The following is a 19797-nucleotide window of genomic DNA, read 5'->3' on the forward strand; positions in this document are numbered from 1 at the left end:
TTGAAAACGGGATTGAAATGAGTTCTAAAATTAAAGTAGTTTTAGCACAGCAGTTTCTAAATGGGTTGTAAAATAAGCTGGGACAAGTTTGCACAAGAAACATTTGCTTTCAAGAGTAAAATCATGGGACCTGAGCCAGGCCAGCTGTGCTACCGCTCTTCCTTTACTCCTGTACCAGTGAGTGCCAGAGGCTACGGACTCAGGAGGTAGAAAACATGTTTCATTGCTCTTGTTTGATTCCCTCCGGCTGGCACGTGGAGTGGAGTTGTCAGGCTTCACAGCAAGCTGTGTCTAGCCTTCTATGGCTGGAAGGAGGGCTGCTGATACATTATGCTCTGAGTTTTGGCAGCAGACACCACCAGTGTTAAAGCAAAAGAAAGAGACTTCAGGTTACCAACTCTCTAAGGGAGGGTTGCCTGCGGTATCCGAGTTTACAAGCAGTGAGAGAAACAGGTCATAGGAAGGTTCCTATTTAGTTAGATGTAATAATTAGCTGTTCACAGGCTGAAGTTGAAGTGAAAGTTGCTCAAACCTTGAAGTCAATACTCAAGAGTGCTGAGGTCAAGAGACAGAAAAGGACAAAGATTAAGGTCTGGACATGTAGCAAGATGTGGTGAAGCTAAGGGGAAAACAAACAGCGTGAAAAAATATATGGGTGACAAATTACTCATTTGAAATTATAAAAAAAATCAAAAGAATTTTTGTATGTGATTTACCAAAAGAAACTGCATCTTTTGATTAATTTGAAGAACAGCAACAAGCTAATATAAATCTGGAGTAAGAATAAGCAAGGCAAATTAAAATACTTATATTTGCTTTATAGGAAATAAAGGACGAAGATGGTCAACCTCTCAAGTGTTACAGAAATGTGAAGTGACTTGAATTCAAAACTACTTAGATGTGTAATGTAGCAACACAAGCTTTAAATGCTTATTTCTTCAAACAATAGGATCCAATAAATTATACAGACCAGTTACTGAGGGATGCACATCTACATCAGTCCCTGCAAGTTTATGTTCCAGAAAACTGGAAACAATCCTTTCCTACTTTTCCAGACTGTGAGTTTGTGAATGCAGTGCAACTTTTTGTACAGACAGATTTTTTTGTTTTCATTATTCATTTAATCATTTATTTATTCAACCCTCATATGGAAATACTGTCACTGGTCTAAGCATCTTAGTATTTTTACATCATATTTTCTTGAATAACTGTATGTTCAGTAATGTGTATACATTGAACCTGAAGTGGCTGGTATACATCAGCAGTGATAAAAAAAATGAGGTAAAGCTCAATGGTTGACATATTTATTAAAGTGTTTTCCCCACATAAGCTATTCCTATCTCTTAGCTATAAGGAGAAGATCTAAAATGGAACTTAAATCAATCAGTGCATAATGACCGATGTGAATTCCATTGTTTCAGGATAATTTATTGTGTTTTATTAAAAAAAAAGAGAGAGACATGAAGAAATATAATATGCATATCAGCATGGTGTTTCTGTACCTACTATGTTTCTGCACTAAAGAATCAAATCCATCTCCAAATTCAGACAGCCCCAAACCATCTATAAAAGCATTGTTGTAGTTTGGTAATTAAAAAACACCCTAAAAACATACGGAAATTACATTTGGCCTAGTTTCCATATATATATCAGAGAGGAAAGATTCCTGGCAAACCTGGAATATGTATTTTGAACATTGTACTTTTGCCAGCTGGCTTTTCACATTCTGTAGCAAGTTTGCGCATTACTTTAGAAAATGTACTGAACTAGACCCGATTGAACATTACGACATAAATCACTGTAATAACAAAACAAACAGCTTTATATGGTGGACATAGCAGTTTCAAGTGTAATCGGCAAGTATATTATACCAAAATTATTGCCTTGATCTTGAAACTCATGAATAAAGATGTGTGAAACTTGGAAACAGTATCAATGCAGGACCTTTCTTCTGTCTTCCCCCGCCGCTGTTCACATCGCAGAAGAATATTTTACTTTGCTCGCAAGCGTTTCCTTACAGATAGGTGCTCTCTCCTGTCTCACATCGACAGTAAAAAATTGTTGCTGGCCAGTTACACAGGGTCCCACCGCACCTAAATGCTGCTTGAGTGAGTGGGTCTGGCACTGACATTCCTCCCGTGCCTGGCAGGGCGCTTTGCAGAGGCAGAGCTGACAAAGCCCTCGCTCAGGAAGCTTTCACTGCTCCAGAGGCAACAGCGACCGGAACAGGCGCTGGCAGCAGGAACACGGGGAGGGTCGGCAGCCACGGGCAACACTGAATGTAAACAGACCGCCCTGGCCGTTCTCGGGCGGTACGTCTGTCCGTGCACTTTTCTTTTCACAGCCCTCTCCGCTCTTTTTAATGTGATACAGTCAAAACCAGTCTGGATGGAGATTAGCAGGGGGAAGGCAGTCGGAAAAGCGACCCCCGAGGGAACAGCTGAACAAGAAGGTGGATTAGGATCTCCTGACCGGGTGGCGAGGTCGGGTGAGGTGGCGAGGGCGGACCGGCAGCTGGCACGCCATCGCAGAGGCTCTAGAAGGGTAGGAAACTTGGGGTTTTTCCCTTCTAGAAACGCTATTTTTGTACCAACATAAAGCTACACGCGTGCATACGCGGGTTTTTTGGTAACAAGGCGCCCGAGATCCCCCCAGCCTTGCGATGCATTAGCACGGGGTGCCTGCCCGTCGTGCTTCCCCAGAAACGCAGCGCCGGCCGCACAGCACCGTTACCCTGCCTCGGGCGGGGGATCAGTCCTTTAACGTGGGCAACACGGCGAAAACAGCCCGCGGGAGCACTGCCGCCAGCGGAGGCGGAGACCGCGCGGCCGACACGGCCTCGGGGCAGGGCCGGCAGGGGAAGCGGCGGGGCCGGGCGCTGCCCGCCCGCCTTAGGCGGCCGCCGCGCAGGCGCCCCGCGGGCCCAGGGGAGGCGGCCCGGTGGCGGGTCCGGGCCCGGCGCTGCGGTGGCCGCGGTTCCGCCATGCCCGTGCGGTTCAAGGTGAGCGGGGCCCGGCGGGCCGGATACGGCCCCGGGCCCGGAGGGCGGCGGGAGTGGGGCTGCGGCCGGTCCTGGGGTAGCGGGAAAGGGGAGGCCCCTGCGCTGCAGCACCGGCAAATAAAGACAGAAGGAGGTTGGTCGTGCGGTGACAGCGGGTCCAGGCTGTGTTTGTTCTTGAAACCATTCAGTTGAAGACATAAGAGACATGTTTTTGGTTTTGGTTTTTTAAAATTTTATATTGTTTATTTGGTGCATGAAATGCTTCCACGTTTTCTCAGCAGTACTTTTTGTTCTCCGATGGGGGTGGGTTTGGAAGATGCAGAGCAACCTGCCAGCTTAGCTCATCCTGCAGCAGCGTGTTGGTATTTTTCCCTCCTCGGAGATCTGTTACCGGCAGGAGCAGTGAAGCAGGATATGCGCAGGTGGCTTGACAGACTCCTCTCTGTTTGCTGTAGGGACTGAGTGAATACAAGAGAAACTTCAAATGGAGAAGTCCAGAGTTTGGTAGCCCATCCCAACAGCAGAAATCCTTGTGGGCAGGACTTCGGTCGGATCAGTTTGGTAAGTGCCCCTGAAAAATGCGCCCTTGGTTGCAGCCAAGGCCCGCAAAGGTTTGCAGCAATGAGTGCATGGCCACAGTGAACTGGTGGTGTTTACGGTTTGTGCTTTTTGTAATTAAATTAAAAGTATAGTCTTGGTCATCATCTAGAGTGTGTTTTTGAACTCTATATTCTTTATGGCTACACTGAAACTTTATTTTCAATTAGTGCTATTTATATAAACCTTGGAAAAAAGTAGTTCTGACATGCAGCGTATGCCAAGATCCGAACATGAAATGCAGGTGCAGTGTTAACCCATATAAAGTGTGTAGAGGGTGGTATTGGGTTATCTGTGATGTATGGAAATAGTAAAAAAAATTCTGTTTTTAAGGGGAGACTAACTTGGGGCAAAGTTCGATAAAGTGAAATCTTTATGCACCTAACAGGTACAGTTAACTAAAAGAGAAGGTCAACCACTAAACTGAAAACCTTGTGGTACTGTAGTGTAGGATTTAAGGATTGTAGACGTTATCATGGCAGGGAAATGCGGGGAAGAAAAAGGAAATAGCATTTGGATTGAAAGGACTGTAAGGAGTTGAGGAAGAAGAGTAAGCTGAAGAGGGACGACAACTGCAGTGCTTTGAAAAGGAGTGGTAAAAAATAGTAATTGTTGTAGTGGCACAAGGCAGATTAAAAAAATTTTGTGCTGTTCACTGCAGCTGCAGTATTCAGTCTGTGTAATTAGAGTACAATGCATTCATTCCTACAATACTAAGTGTTGTAAATTATGGCCTTGTAATTAACAACTGACTACCGGCAATATGGATTTTTTTTTTTTAGTCAAGGTGCTAGACATTTAAATAAATAATTTAATCTTGCTAAAGATTTTGCTTTATGTATTTATTACTGCTTTCTTCCATTACTTCAAAATACATCTTTTTTTATCCTTGTTTTCCCTAGCACATGGGTCTGTGTATGGGTACCTCTTATTGAGGACTATAATTGTCACTAATTCTGAAATGCTTAAACATCTAAGCATGTTAACGTCTTTTTAAAATGGCAACCTATGCTTATTTTCCAGTCAAACTAAACTGCAAATTTTACAGTCCTTGCAATAAACTCATAAGTTAGTAGTGCAGCTTCTCCTCTTTCTCACATTGTAATGGTGGTTTTGTGTATGCTTGCTGTAGTTTCTCTACATATTTGTGTTAATTTTCACTCCCACCTCTTTTCTGGCCATTTAAGCACCTACATCTTTAAATGTCACTCTTGGTACCTCATAGGATTTGCAGATTGTTACTGATGATTTACTTACGGTTCTTCCTGTTGAATCACATAATTGGCAATTTTAGGAATCACTTGGAACATTTCAGCAAAAAGTTGACAGCTGCAGGTGCTTGGAGTGCCCTTTGGCTGCTTTTCCAGTGCTTTACCACTGTAATGATTTTCCTATCCTATATGTGTAGTAAGACATATGGACATTCTATATGCCTTTCACCATAGGTTGTTCTCGCTTTCTACATTGCTTCTTCATGGGATGGGAGTGTCCCTCTCATGGAAGATACTTTTTTTCAGCCAGTTAGGGGCTTTCACTAATTTTTCCATTGCAGTTGAGCACTTTGAAGTGAATTATGATTTCCCTCTTCAAATTTGTTCAGTTGTTCAATACTCTTCTTGAAATGATGGGGTAATTTTGTTTTCACCTGCCTGTGTAAAGCCCAGCAATTCTTGAAATAACTTGATAGCTGGTTTTGTTACAAAATATTTTTCTATTTTTGGAAATGTTTTTGTGTTCATACTGCAAAATGTTATTGGAGATGGTCTTAAATTGCAGGTGGATAGTGATCTGTCACAATCAGAGGGAACCTGTTGAGCAAGGTGTGTTGTGCATGGGTGATGAGAAGTGCTTGTAGCGTACTTTGTCCCCACAGGTTGGTTATTCTGTATCTGTGTGAACCATGTTCTTTTTGCTGGCTATGTTAGTTTTCTAACTGATTTTCCCAGAATCAGTTTGCACAGGATTGTCCTGGGGACATTTTTGCTTTATAGAGTTTAATCCAACATGGTTCTGGAGCACCATGTTCCTGTCTGTTCAGTGGAAGGAAAATAATTTGCACATAGGAAAGAACACAGAATTTCACAGCCATGCTCATAATTCATGGTCTGTCACTGCTCCAAGATACTAAAACCATGCTTTCTAGTAATCAGTTGTATGATAAACTTGCAATTTATTCTTGTTATAGAGTGGTATTATGTCTTCAGTGAATGTTTTTGTTAAATCTAATACGGCTTTTTCTCAGGAATCACGAGAGAACCAAAATTCATTTCCAAGAGAAGGGTACCTTACCATAATCCACAGATTTCGAAGTCCCTTGAATGGACAGCAGATTGTGATTTGAGTGACCCACTGGAAACTGAAGATGCAGAGTTGCACACTGACCACAACAACAATAATGTGAATCAGGAAAAACTTGAAACACCAGAAGGACCCAGACTCCCCCCAAAAGTTCAATCACATGTGGTAGATTCTAGTGGTGAAACAGCTCTTGCCCTTGCAGAGAACAACATGACAAAATCACCCTCTGAAGCTCCACCAAATCAAAATGAAACATTTTCATCTCCAAAAAAGCAACCAGAAAAAATGGGTAATGGGGTAAGGGAATAGTTTTTTTTTTTTAATTGACCAGTCTAAAAATTACTAACAGTAATTTCGCACAGATGCTCAGACTCTCTTGTTGAACTCTTTCCTTAGTTTTGTATTTTGATACTCTGCTGTAGCTTCTTTGTTGGGAGAACAGTATGCTTGAGATCAGATTTTGGTGCTACTTAATTCAATAGGAATTTGCTCTTCATGTGTCATCACTGCTAATTTCAGTTAAACAAAGATTTAGCCAATAATATATAGACTTTTTGGGGTTGTTGACTATAATGAGAAAATGTACTTTGCAATTCATTTTGTTCTTGAAACAAAAACCCAAACCATTGTTTTGAAAGTGTGTGTTGAAAGATGTCTGACTAGCAAAACATTGTAGGAAAGGGAACAATCATTGCTATTTTTTTTCTATTTTTTTTTTTTTTACCGTGTCAGTTTCACAGAGCCCTTCAGAGAAAAGCAGACATATATATTCCACCTTTAAAAACTTTCCCCAGAAATTCTGAATATCGAAGCCAATTTGTCTGGAAGAGTCCTCATGAAAAGTCACCGATACTTGCAGCTGAACAGGTAACTTTAAAAAATCCAAAAAGCAAATTAATACTTTTTTTTATGTATCAGCAAAGTTTTCCTTTCAAAAATATTTCCTTTTTTTTTGTTCTTTTGGTGGGGGAAAGACAAACTTTAATGTTGTTGCATGATTTTTTTTTCTCTCTCCCTTTACAAAAGTGTAGTATAATTGGATTTGTTTCCATGTGATTCTGTATTGTGGTCAGACCCAATAATTTGTTCTCCTTAGGCCTTGCATTTCATTCTTTCTAACAGGACCATGTTCTTCTGTTTGCATTAATTTATTTGTGTTGCCCCAGTTTCCTATTCTCAGTTTCCATCTCTGTGCACATACACTTCTAAGCAGTAAAGTGTGTCTCTCTAGTATTTTATTCTTTCATGACAACAGCTTGTATTTAAAGTGGAGTCTTCTGATTTTAAGATACTCTTGTGACATTTTAATACATCTCATGAGTGTTTGGCCTTTGTAGGGTTGAAAATGCTGCTATTTCTAGCAAGGCCTCAAAGAGTAACTGAGTGTGAGACGGCTTTGTGTTTTCAATTAACTAACTGTTGCTGGGATCAGGACCTAGGATCAGTCTTTTGGTCATTCTACAGTGTGAAATAGGCACTTCTGCATTTGTCTTCTATTTCTTCACTAGAAGCATATGTGTTAGTGGGATTACTAGAGATGGTGTGCTCTTTTTATCCTCAGGTGGCAGATTTGTTCAGTAACAGCTTTCAGAGGCAATAAATGTTGACTAAGATAATCACTATCCTGTCTTTTTCTGTTGGAGTACCAAGCAGGTGGATGTACTGCAGGATGTTTCCCAGCAGCCGCTTATGCAATGAAAACTCACTGAAACACGTGACAGTAGTATAGAGAAGCCAAAGGACCTTTTGAGGAAGAGGCAGGTCCCAGAAAGTCACCTTATGGAAAAAGTCAAAGAGAATTCTGTTTGATTCTGTGTGCAATCAGTTTGATAATTTCCTTATTAATGCTTGTGAACATTGTGCTTTTTTCAGAAGAAAGACTTTTTTTCACAGCTCATACAGAGTAAGAAGCAGTGAGAATAAGTCTGTAGGCTCTACACATTGTGGATAAGTAGGACTTAGGGAAAATGTAATGATAAAAGTTACACATATTAACAAATTGATATTCTTCACCATTGATATGACTGAGAATATACCTTAATACTGACAATACCTTTCCTTTGAAGAGATTCTGTGAAAATATCGAAGTTATCCAAGTTAGGTTATAAGTCAGACCTAAATTCTCACAGCAAATCTATGGAAAATGCATGCTTCTCATGTATGGCACAGTCTTGAAATTTGGAACCCCATGAGGAGATAATACTCTGTTAGGCAAATTCTCTACCTTGGTTTATAATACTACATTAGTTGAAAAAGAGTGGATTTTTATTTGCCCAAGCTCTAAGCATCCAGCTCTAAAACTGAGGGCAGTTTTCTCTTACTTATGGACAGGACATGTACTGAGGACTCATATGGAAGTTTTATGGCATGCCTTTAAAAAGCCATGATCCTCCATACAGCTCTGAAGGTTAACAAAAAATAACCAACCAAACCAAACTTCTCATAGTAAACTTCAGTAAGAACAGTGTTTGATCACAGATTTAATTGTGTCTGGCTTGGTCACTTCTAAATGTATTTAAATTTCTCTTGAATTTCTCCTAGAAGTTCATTTGTCTCCACATGCTGTATTCGTACAGATGACTGTCACTCTGTTCATATGTGATGTATTTGTGTGAATAAATTATCAGATTTTGAAAATTTAGCCTTAAGGTAAACAAATCACACTTTTTTTTTGTTTTGTTTTGTTTTCTCTCTCCCGCACAGCTTATTTGCAACACGAAGAAATCTGTACCTCTGGTTAAATCTCCTGCAATTACTTCTGAAGCTGCTTATGAGAGAAATTCCAAAGGGTCTCCTCTTAAGAGTCCACAAGAGAGAGGTGGTTCAGAAGAGAAAGAATTGCTGGTGTGTGAACAAGTAAATACTTCCCTGAAAGAAAAGCTTCAGTAGTACTTCTGCAGTTTTGATCTAATCTATAAGGGGGTGGGTTTAGGTTGAAATTATTTAGTGTTGCTGGTGACACTGGACTCAGTAGCGGTTTTGCTGTAAAAGACTGAAAATAATACTGTACAGCTCTGCTCTTTGGGGGTTCTGTAGTCTCTGTAGTGCAATTTTTCAGTTTAAAGTTTTAAATTTCTGAGTTTTGAAGTGGTTTTATTTATTTTTGTTTTGTTCCCTATTGACACTTTGTTTTTAGTTATTAGAATAGTTTCTGCAATCTAAATCTCTGATTTATACTCTCATTGGTACCAATGTTGTGTCTTGGTGTGCAGTAGGGCTAGGTGGGAGGTCTGGAACTTTTTGAATGTCATAAATCAGAGATAGTGAATTTTCTCCCTACAGTGGCAAACAGTATCTCTGTATTCTTTCCATGTCACCTGACTTTGCTTCCGCTGGGCATACCTCTTCCTTTTTTGCCTTTCTGAGTCAGCTCCCTTAGGACCTGTTCCATAAAACTGTCATTCTGGTTTTTTAGGAACCTTCTGGGCTGGGTTGTACCAGCTGTGTGATGCTCCCAGTAATCTAAGTCTCCTCACTACCCATGTCTGTTGCTGATAGACCAGAAAGGGCCATTGTCAGGCAAGGTGTTCATTAGAACCACTGCTGAGCAAAAGGTGTACTTAACATGCAGTGCCTTGGCTTAGTTTAAGCCATTGGTGCTTCTGAGGGGATTGTTGGCTTGGAGGTTTCATCATTTAAAACTCAGACCTGTCCAGTTCTTTAAATCCCATCTGGGGATGAGAAATTTTATGTCCCCTTTTGCCTCTTTAAGTAGACATGAAGAAAGCTTGAAAAGCCTGAGGCTTTCAGGAAGCATTTGTCTGGTTTAAGTATTGGAATTTCAGGTTATTTTTTGAGAACAGCTAATAAATGAAGTAAGAGAAGTCATAAGAAGGGAATTTTTGTGAAAGTGTCTAAAAATCTGGTTGTTTATACCAATACCTCTTCTCTGATGAATATCTTGAAAAAGTTTTGGGGGATTTTGGTGGGCTTTTTTTTTTTAAAAATTGAATTTGAACAGTATCGGTGAAGATCTCTAGCAGAATCAGAAGTCATGCACTGGATTTCCAAAAGATTAAAATAATCAGGAAAAACAAAATCTTTGGTTTAAAACCCAAACAAATAAATCTAAACATATATAAAACAGAATAAAAAAATTTAAAAATTTGCCTTTTGGACTCAGGTTAGAATGCACACGTATCGTATTATTTTCTTTCTGTGTTTCATGTTAAATTAATTTTGTAAAGTGGACAAAATGGATCATCTAACCAACAGAATGTTGCACTCAGTCTTAACTTTGGCATTTTGCTAGTTTATATTTGTGTTAACGAAAGAATGTGGTGTTCTCGTTTGCATTAAATATTCAGAACAGCTAACACTAAAATAAAATTAATTATTTGCCAGAGCTTGATGTCAAAAGAAATATGAGGGTTTTCAGATTGTTAGCTAATGTGGTATTTTTAAAATTATCTTTGCCTTAGAGTAAGAGGGAAGAACCGTTTCAAAAACCAGCAGAAGATGCAGCAAAACAAGGGAAATCAGAACAGAAACATCCTAAACAAAATAATAAGCAGCATATCAGTCCAAAGCCCCTCACTTTACATACAAGTCGTGGGTATGTATAAAATAGGAAAACCTAGACTAGTGAATAGGTGTGCAGCAGCCTAGTATTTAGAATGATGGACTATGGACCTTGAACCACAGCATGCTGCAGTTGCAGGGGCAAATGCCCCTTGCAGCACTGAGATTGAGCTTCTTGTGGGTACGTCTAAATCTGGTGTTAATTTCCATCCTCTTGTCTGGGCAGTGGCAGCTTTGTACCCACTCTGTTCAGTTGAACCTTGTGATGCAGTAACAGTAGTATTAGTAAATTTAACATGAATGAAATAAAATCAGTGCAGTGCTGCAGCTAAACTTCCAGCAAGTGCTTTGGAAGTCATAGTCACTTTTCAAACTGCTCTATCTACTGTGCCTACTCCACACCTTAAAGTTGTGGTGATTGTACTTGATGTCTGCTTATCCTGGTCTGTAAGACCTTGTGTGCCTGAGTAACAAAAGCATACACATGAGGTAGAGGGAAGTAAAGAAATCTGTCCCATGTAGAGTAATCTGAGAAGCATGGAAACGAAATGACATTGTATGTTATTGAGTGCTATTGAATTACCTTTTTTTTTCTGCCACATGCCTACATTGCAGGAATTGAACTCATATTTCCATTTCATACACATGAGATATGTCAAGAGAAATAAAAGCCAGGAAGTAGGCTTTAAAATGCTTAGATTAATCCATCTCTCCTGTGTTTGTGCTTAATGTACGCCCCAGCAATTGCTTTTATTCTTCGTGGCAGTGTTAAGGCATTAGATTGAAGATGGGAGAGGAGACTTACCTGAGTCTGAATGCTGTTGGATGTTGAGAATTGATTACAAAATGATCACCCAAAATTCTATGAAATAAAATTGCTATGTGGAAAAGTGAGTGGATATAGTATAGCTGAAACCTTTAACTATTTGGTTTTCTACTACTCTTTGCAGTAGATTGTAGTCAATTTTGCAGTGAGTAATGTGCAAAATTCTTGATAATTTGCTGGGCCCTTTTCATCTAAGGGCAAATTTCTGCCTTTTATGCCTTCAGTGTAGTAGCACAAGACAAAATTTTCTTAAAAAATCACTGGGCAAATAGCTGTCAAAATGTGCAAGTTCTCAGTATGCAGACAGGATTGTTACTTGCATGCAAGCTGTGTTGCATGGCCTGCTTTTGCAGCAGGCTGACTGGGATAGCAGTGTTGTGGTTTTTTATGCTAATCCATTAGTTTTGCAACCAAAGCAAAGGAATTCTGTCTTAAAGTTTTAAAGAAGGGGATGTATTGAAAGAAATTTTGAGTACAAAGGGTTTTTCGACTTCGATATTTTTGTTTTTACGAGGTTCATTTTATTCTCTGACTTTAGGCTTTTATGACCTATTTTTGAAGAAGGATTGAAAAACAGGGCTTTTTCACCCAGTGCTGACTATATTAGAATTAAGTTGGTAATGTTCTGAAGCATGATTAAATCCAAAAATGTCTTTAGATTTAAGCTGATACATCCACAGTTGAGTGCTTAAGGACTTGAAGTACTACTTATTGCCTGCTATAGGTTAGATGATGTTAATTTTTCTGTTTGTATGTGTGTGGCAGAAGGGAAAAATGAACCCATCTTTTCAAGTACTGAGGTCTTTTGAAGATCAAAGCCAGTAGGACATAGTCAGATGAATTATACTGACCAGTGTTCTGGCAGTCAGATGTTTCCAGCCCCAGCAGCTCACCCCACCCATATGCAGAGCGCCTTTAAAGTGGAGTTCATAGGAGGAAATGTCTCAGACATGTTAATGCCAAACCAGGCATTTTTACTTAAATGTACCTTCATCAGTGACTTAAATCAAGGTCCCACACTTTGCATTGAAGTAATTGAGGCTGATGTGTGTATTATGTTCTGCTGGCTGGCTTGTCAGGGCAGAAGCTTCTGGTGGAAGTGTTGCAAGGAAAAAACAACAGGAGAAACTACTTGAAGGACTACCAGCTGTGAATGAGTATTTTTCACAGCATTCCTAGTTGTGTTGGTTTGAGCTGTTGTTTGTGCATGTGTTTTTTGCATCTCACTGGCATTTAGGTGCAGGTATATTTTGCTTGTTGATGTAACTTTAAAAGGGCTCTTAAAGAGTATTCTGGATGTCAAACTTCACTTTCTTTTTCTCTCATCATTCCTGATTTCTTAGGAAGATGAACACTGAATATAGGTCAAAATTTTTGTCTCCAACCCAGTATTACTACAAAGATGGAGTTTGGTCTCGTATTAAGAGTAAAGCTCACAACCAGGTGAGTATTCTTAGAAAATCTGAAGCCTGAGTATGCTTTGTATTTTGATTTTTAGATGAAAAAACTTTGAATTGTGGTGTTTATAAGATACAGTTCTGAGATTGTAATGCTAATGACTCAAGCTCCCAAAGGTGAGTATACAAAGACAGTTAGATTCTGACAAGTCAGAAAAACACATAGAAAAAAAAAAAGGGATGGTGAGACTGAAAAAATGTATTAATGTCACACCCAAAGTGAGGGAGAAGTGTTGTTTCCCTTACAATCAGGATCATTCAGAACAGAGTCTCTTGTGACAGGTAATCTTATTCTTGGTGTTCAGCCTAGTTTTAACAAGCAGAAGTGTTGAAAATACAGAGTTGAATGATAGGAGATTCCAAGAGAATAAAAAGGAAAAGGACAACGTATGTATCAGCCTAGGTTGGCTTGATAGTCAGGCTCAGTTTGTTAGCTTACCATGCTGAATCCATTCAAAGCAGTCAGCTGAATTCAGTCATACACAACATAAAATTGAGAATTTTTCTGGCAAGTTTCAGTCAATCTGTGTATTTTCTTGTAGTTCATTCAGAAACTGCAATCCATATTATACTGTATAGGAAGTCATTTGACAGAACTGTGAAAAGGCTGAGTAGCTTCAAGACCACAACATTTCTTAGCATTATTAAGTGTGATTTCCTGAGTTAGTCAAGGAAATCAAAACCATTAATAGTGTGCTAAGAAACTGCTAGAGCTTGCTCTGCAACTCTCTGATTTCACTGACTTGTCTTGGTCTTCTCCCAGCTGATAGAGGGAGCCTTTGTGAGATGCTGTGCTGCTACCTGTGTGGCACATACTTGGAAATGGGAGTTTCCTCATCAGTTGGGTCCATGGTGACGTGGAAGGTAGAGCTCAAGCAGATGGTTTTGGGGTGCTGGGTTTTGCGAATTTGAAAGTAAGGGTCTCTGAGAATTGCAGGAGTAGTCTGGTAGCTTTCAGTTCTGTGTTTTCTTGCTAGATTTAATCTAGCAAGTAATTTTCCTTTTAGAAAAAAGAAATATTGATAGAATACATACAAAGTAAGCAATAATAAATTGGTATCAATATATAAATTATATTAAAGTATGAGATGATTCATAATCAGATTTTGTGTATGCATGCATGAGATAATCCATTCTGTGTAAACAGCCTCAAGGGGATGTTAGAGGACTGAAAAGAAGCAATATTTTAATTTTTATATGCATTGATATATGCTTTAGACTTACTGTAACTAAGGTTGCAAAATGTTGTGAACTATGGCATGCAGCCCAAGTGGTATATTGAATGCTTCTGTAGAGTATTATGTCATTTTTGTGGTGTATAATACTTTAATTTGTTGATGTTGTATTGTGAAACGTTCAAACCAATAAGGAGCAGTGCTCAGCTTCAAGAGCAATTGGCTGGTAGGCAGCTAAAAGGTGGGCAACTAAAGATGCATTGCCTTGGGATATAGTGTGTTTGTGGCACAGTCAGCTAGGAGGAGTCACTGCAGTACAGTTGAGGGAAAGAATGAGGAGACTGCAAGTGGAGGATGGATGTTCAACTTTACATGTGGCATTTAATTAGTGTATGAAAATGAAGGATTTCCCACACTGTCAAGATGTGTTTTGGGTGCATCAGACTTTTCCACAGAGATTTTTTTGCTGAAAAGGGAATTGCAGGAAACTCGGAAGAAGTTCTATGGCAGTAGGCATGAAGAATTAAAAAAAAAAGAATGATTATGTTTTTTGAGACCTTCTAAGTGAAGGATTCTGGTAGCTGGAAGAGCCAAATTTATTTTAAGACTATAATAACATACTTTATGGATCATGAGTGTGAGTGTGCTTTGATTACATACACATTCTCATGTATGCATACCTACATTAGATCCTAGTAGGAGTTCATATAGAAGGGACTTAAAATTGCAATTACTTGAATTTCTCCTGTCTCTGTTAGACTTCAAATCAGATGTGTGTGAGTATATGTCATGTTTTAACCCCAGGAGAGAACTGTGCCCCACATAACCAGTTGTTCACTCCCCCACAGTGGGGTGGGGGAGAAAACCAGAAGGGTAAAATTGACAAACCTCCTGAGTTGAGACGAGGACAGTTTAATGGGTAAAGCCAAAGCCATGTGTGCAATTAAAGCAAGACAAGGAATTCATGTGCATACAGACTGGGAAATGAGATGCTGGAGAGCAGTGCCTTGAGACCAGGGGGTCTTGGTCAAGGCAAAATTGAACATAAATCAGCAGTGCCCTGGCAGCCAGGAGGGCCAGCTGTGTCCTGGGGTGCATCAGGTCCAGCATCACCAGCTGGGCAAGGGAGGGGATTGTCCTGCTCTGCTCTGCAGTGGGATCCCAGCACCTTGAGTGCTGGGGGCAATTTTGGGTGCCACAATATAAGAGTGGTATAAAGCTATTGGAGAATGTCCAAAGGAGGGCAGCAAAGATGGTGAAGGGCCTTGAGGGAAAGCCATATGAGGAGCAGCTGAGGTTTCTTGGTCTGCTCAGCCTGGAGGAAAGGAGACTGAGGGGAGACCTTACATCTACAGCTTCCTCACAAGGGGAAACAGAGGGGCAGACACTGATTTGTTCTCTGTGGTGCCCAGTGATGGGACTCAAGGAAATGTCATGAAGCTGTGTCAGGGGAGGTTCAGGTTGGATATCAGGAAAAGGTTCTTCACCCAGAGGGTGTTTGGGCAATGGAACAGGCTCCCCAGGGAAGTGGCCACAGCACGAAACATGTCAGAGTTCAAGAAGCATTTGGTTGGTGCTCTCAGGCACGTGGTGTAACTCTTGGAGTGTCCTGTGCAGGACTGAGAATTGGACTTTGATAATCCCTGTGGTGCCCTTCTAGCTTGGCATAGTCTATGATTCTGTAACGTGTAGGACTGAATAACATACTTCATTCATAGTGAGATAAAATAGAATCCAGACATTTGAGAAATGTTAACAGCATATTAATGCAAGTATGCATAACTTGAAAAAGAGTGCCAATTGCATTTTGTTGTAAAGTAACAGAGGTACTTTGGCCATTCACAGTATAGGCTGCCCAACAGTCCTTCTGGTTGCCACATGATTCCATATCTTTCTCATACTAATGAAGAGAAATGTTCCTCAAAAGTGTATCTAACCTCTGCATCTGGTGGGTTATTGAGACTCACCCCTATGAAAGGTGCCTACAGAACATTTCTTGCTCAGCATAAGTGATTAGATGATAAATTCCAACTCAACCAGTCTTGTTTCTCCCTTAGTTGGGACTGCACGTGGGTGACTTTGCGTCCAAAGCAGACTTTCTGAAGTTGAGTCCAAAGAGGCAAATGCCATAATGGAATCCTGGTGTGACCTTAGCCATAGTGATTACTTGTAGGCTGCTTCTCTGCAATTTATTATTAAGGGTGCTTTTCAGCAATCAAACGAAAAAAAATCTCTTCCAATTATGTTTTTGAAAAATTAATGTGGGCAATTCATAATCGCAGTAGGACTCTAGGGCCTATGTCCTGCTGAGTTAATGCTGCCTGCTGAGTCGCTGAAGGAGACGGTTGTCCTTTGTACTTCTTCACAATTCACTGGAGACTTAGTATTCTTCCTCCCCCTGCAGTACTCTGTTGCTCTGGATTTATGTTCCTTCTGTTCTGGCTATTATAATTAATTTTTTATTCCTCTAGTTAAAGTGAGTAATCCAGTAAATCACTTGCACATCAAACTTTAAATTCTCCTTTGAAAACGACAAGCATATATTTTTAATGGGCTATTCTTTGGAAGTTTAGTGGGTCAAGTTGTGGGATGTTAGCTGGATATCCATTTGCTGCATCCAGTTACTTTTAGTGGGATTAGCTGAATTTAGCCCACTAACTCTGTTCCTTGCAGGAGGAATGATGTGAAATCTATCATGAAGGAAGAATAAAAAAGAAAAGCTATGAAAATGTGGTAGAGGAAATGTCAGTATTACTTTCCTGCTCTTTGATAAAATACTTATTTCCTGTGGACCATTTTTTAGTAAGTCAGAATTCACATGATATCACAAAGTTATTTTTAATAATTTAAATGTAAACTTCTTGGTTTTGCTTTTTCTCCTTTCACTTTAATTGTGTTTGGATGAAGGACACAAGACAGCAAGTGTTTAAATGGTCTTAACTGTAAAAATGATGGTGTAACCCTCCTTGAAGAGGGGGGTTATCACTTTTATTCTTTTGGAGTAAAACTGGGAGCTGAACAGTTTTGTATCTCATTCTAACAGTTACTGATAGCCTAGAAGGAATAATTTTAATGCTGTGTCTTGCATACAATAGCACGCAGAGTTCTTGTATTAATCTTAACTTTTCACTAATATTTATGTGGCTACAGACAGTTGTGGTGTTTGCAGCACACAAATTCAGTGTTACCACATGCGTGTAGATCCGTTGATTTGAATCATAAATTAGTGGGGAATGTATTTTTGTGTGTTGATGTTTGGAAATCTAAGTTAATTTCCTCAATCTTGGCAAGAAACTGGTGGAATGCCAGTGCTGACTGTACTTGTTTGAGAGCTTTTTATTGAATCTCAGGGAGGCAGCATAGAGCTATGTTGACAGGTTTTTAGTATTTAATTTCTTACTTAGACTGAAGTAAAGTTACAAGGGTGATAATAACAATATCACCCTTGAGTGTTGAGAGGAAAAATAAGAAATTTAAAAATAACTCTGTATTCTTCCCTTTAGGCATCTCAAAACACCCTAAATTCCATGTGGTATGTGGAGGTTGGTTGCATCCAAGTTCCTCTTTTCAGTGTTTGGAGCACTGTGTCTGAGCGCTGATGGAAAAACTAGAATCCAGCACTAAACTTATTCACAGTTGCTGCATAAATTTTTGTGCTCATGGAATGAATAATTGACAATTTCGCTTTGGCTTCATGGCTCAAACATGCTTACTGAATATATGCTTCCTGAATATATTATTTTTGCTTTCCGCTTCTTACATTTACTGTGGCATGCAATGTTTGTGCTGTGGCTGGCCCTGTATTATGAGTAAACTTACCTTTCTCTTCTAGCTGCCAGTAGCTAATGCAAATATTTATAGTAGCCTAATAGTGAAATTTAAACAGATGTGCAACTTATGAAACCTTGATGTGTAGGTGAGAGAGCTTCGAGAAAGAGCGAAGGCTTACAGGCAACGAGTAGAAGGAACACACTTCTCCCGATACCATTTCAATCAGATCCTGTCTGATAATAACAGTCTTTGGGATGTGTCCTCAACTTCCAGTTCAGAAGAAGGAATCAGCAACAACATCAGAGCACTAGATCTTGCAGGGTAAGGTCATCATTCCTGCCTGTTACTTTGCGGCTTTGAAACTGAGCAAAATGCTGAATATAGGCTTAGCCTAGCTGCATGATCTTGAATGTTTGACTGCATTCAAGATACAATTGAATAGGGTGCTCAGTAATCATCTAGGCTCCCTTTCCTCGTGGAGGGTTGGACTGGTTGGTCTTTTGAGGACGCTTCCAACCTGGGCTGTTCTATTATTCTCTGATATGTAAATTCTCTGGAACAGATGAGGGAGTTTACCTTTTCACAGATATGTCAGTTGATAAGTGCTCAAATTGAAAAACAAGGCACAGTCCACTCTTCTAAAAGTAGAGAAAGTTACTCCTTTGTAACTCCCCACAAATGCATATTTAGTGTGGCAACCTTAGTCTCATCAAGTCCAGAAGAATTTTGCACTGAGGCATACTGAAGTAATGTCCTTTCCACTGGAATGATATGAAATATGTTTTGCCTACTCAGATATTATCGACATTCTTGTCAGGATTAACTAATTTTGTGGTTGAGTCTGCTTAGTTCAGAGGTGAAGACTTAGGAACTGGAAAGGTGTGCATCCATTTTCTCTTTTCTTTGAAGGCTGTCAGAACTGGCAGATACTAAATCCCTTGCTAGGAAAATTCAGAATTAATGTGTTAGTAGAAGGTGATCTGATATTTAAAAACAGTGCTCTGGATGCCTGTGTAGTCCTCTGTACACTGCTGTATGTGCCATCCTTTCTTATGTGTGTGTGACAGATCTGCCCTTTTTGCATGAGTAGCTCTAATAAGGGTTTGGTGATGACATGTAAAATAGTATTTATTACACCATAATATGTGATACTAAATACAGTGTAAGTTTTTTGGTTTACTGGATTGTTTTCTTCTGTGAAATACAGATCCTCTTACTGATCTCATTTCCATGCACTGGGCTAATTTGCACTGATTTCTGTAAGTAGTTGAGAGTTTAATACTTTCAAAAGTTGTGCCTGAAGTGGAGTTTCCTAGACTGCTTGACTTTCAAAATTATGCCATCAGACAGTCCCTTGTATGGAAATAGTTTTTTTTGAGTACTTCTCATAATGTTGTTTAAATTGAAAATACAGCCCTAATTTACATTGCATTTTTGGAAATGGTAATATAACAAGAGTTTTCATAAAATCTGGTTTGAAAATGGGATGTGCTTAAGCATCAATTAAAACTTCAGTGGCAGTTTAACCATTCATCATCTCACCTGTACCACTTTTTAATGTCTGAGCTGTACTGCTTGCAAAGAACTGAACTGGATGAATGTGTTCTGTATAGACATGTATATTGTGCAAATCAGTGATACAAAATGCTGTGTTTTTTCTTACCCAGTGTTTCTGAAAAAGAGGCTGCACCAAGCCCTGAAGTGCTACAGCAACCTGGCTCCAGACAACAACCACATCAGGACAGCACAAAGAAAGACATGTCAAATGCTTTAACTGTTCCAGTCAAAAGACGTTTAGTTTGGGATGAACAAGAAGGTACTGAAGAAAGGGGAAATCAACAATCAACAGAAGAGAAAGAGGAAGAAAATCCAGATGAACAGGCTGCAGTCATGGCCCAGCAACTAGAAGAAAACAGTAAGAATGCCAAAGAAGATAAGAAAGCTGAAGGGTAAAACTGAACTTTTTTTTGGTTGTATATATGTATGTGTGTGTATATTTCCTCTAACAGGTCAGAAATTTGTAGGTTAATTAGTTTTTGTTTTTAAATCACATTCATTTAAGAGAGTGTAAATTGGTGTTACAGTACCTCTGTTTTCAACAGTATGATAAGGAATGAGAAGGTTTAAGACATTGATCTGGTTAATGGAAGT

General features: G+C 39.5%; 1 protein-coding gene across 8 annotated transcripts in view; it reads left to right on the top strand.

Moving 5' to 3' along the window:
- Positions 1-2247: 2247 nt before the first annotated feature.
- Positions 2248-19797, top strand: part of MDM1 (Mdm1 nuclear protein) — a 31093-nt gene continuing 13543 nt past the window's right edge. Inside the window, exons 1-10 of one of the 8 annotated variants that reach the window (XM_032106685.1) lie at positions 2248-2544; positions 3457-3562; positions 5841-6193; positions 6629-6763; positions 8600-8752; positions 10318-10451; positions 12587-12686; positions 17379-17417; positions 17792-17967; positions 19314-19595. In XM_032106685.1, the coding sequence (XP_031962576.1) occupies positions 2389-2544; positions 3457-3562; positions 5841-6193; positions 6629-6763; positions 8600-8752; positions 10318-10451; positions 12587-12686; positions 17379-17417; positions 17792-17967; positions 19314-19595 (1634 nt within the window). In that variant the 5' untranslated portion in view covers positions 2248-2388. Of the gene's footprint in view, positions 2545-2897; positions 3002-3456; positions 3563-5840; positions 6194-6628; positions 6764-8599; positions 8753-10317; positions 10452-12586; positions 12687-17378; positions 17418-17791; positions 17968-19313; positions 19596-19797 lie in introns of those variants that run through there. The other 7 variants (XM_032106686.1, XM_032106692.1, XM_032106689.1 and 4 more) reach the window with 7 other exon arrangements.

Source organism: Corvus moneduloides, chromosome 4, assembly GCF_009650955.1.
Source record: "Corvus moneduloides isolate bCorMon1 chromosome 4, bCorMon1.pri, whole genome shotgun sequence".
Taxonomy (NCBI): Eukaryota; Metazoa; Chordata; class Aves; order Passeriformes; family Corvidae; genus Corvus; species Corvus moneduloides.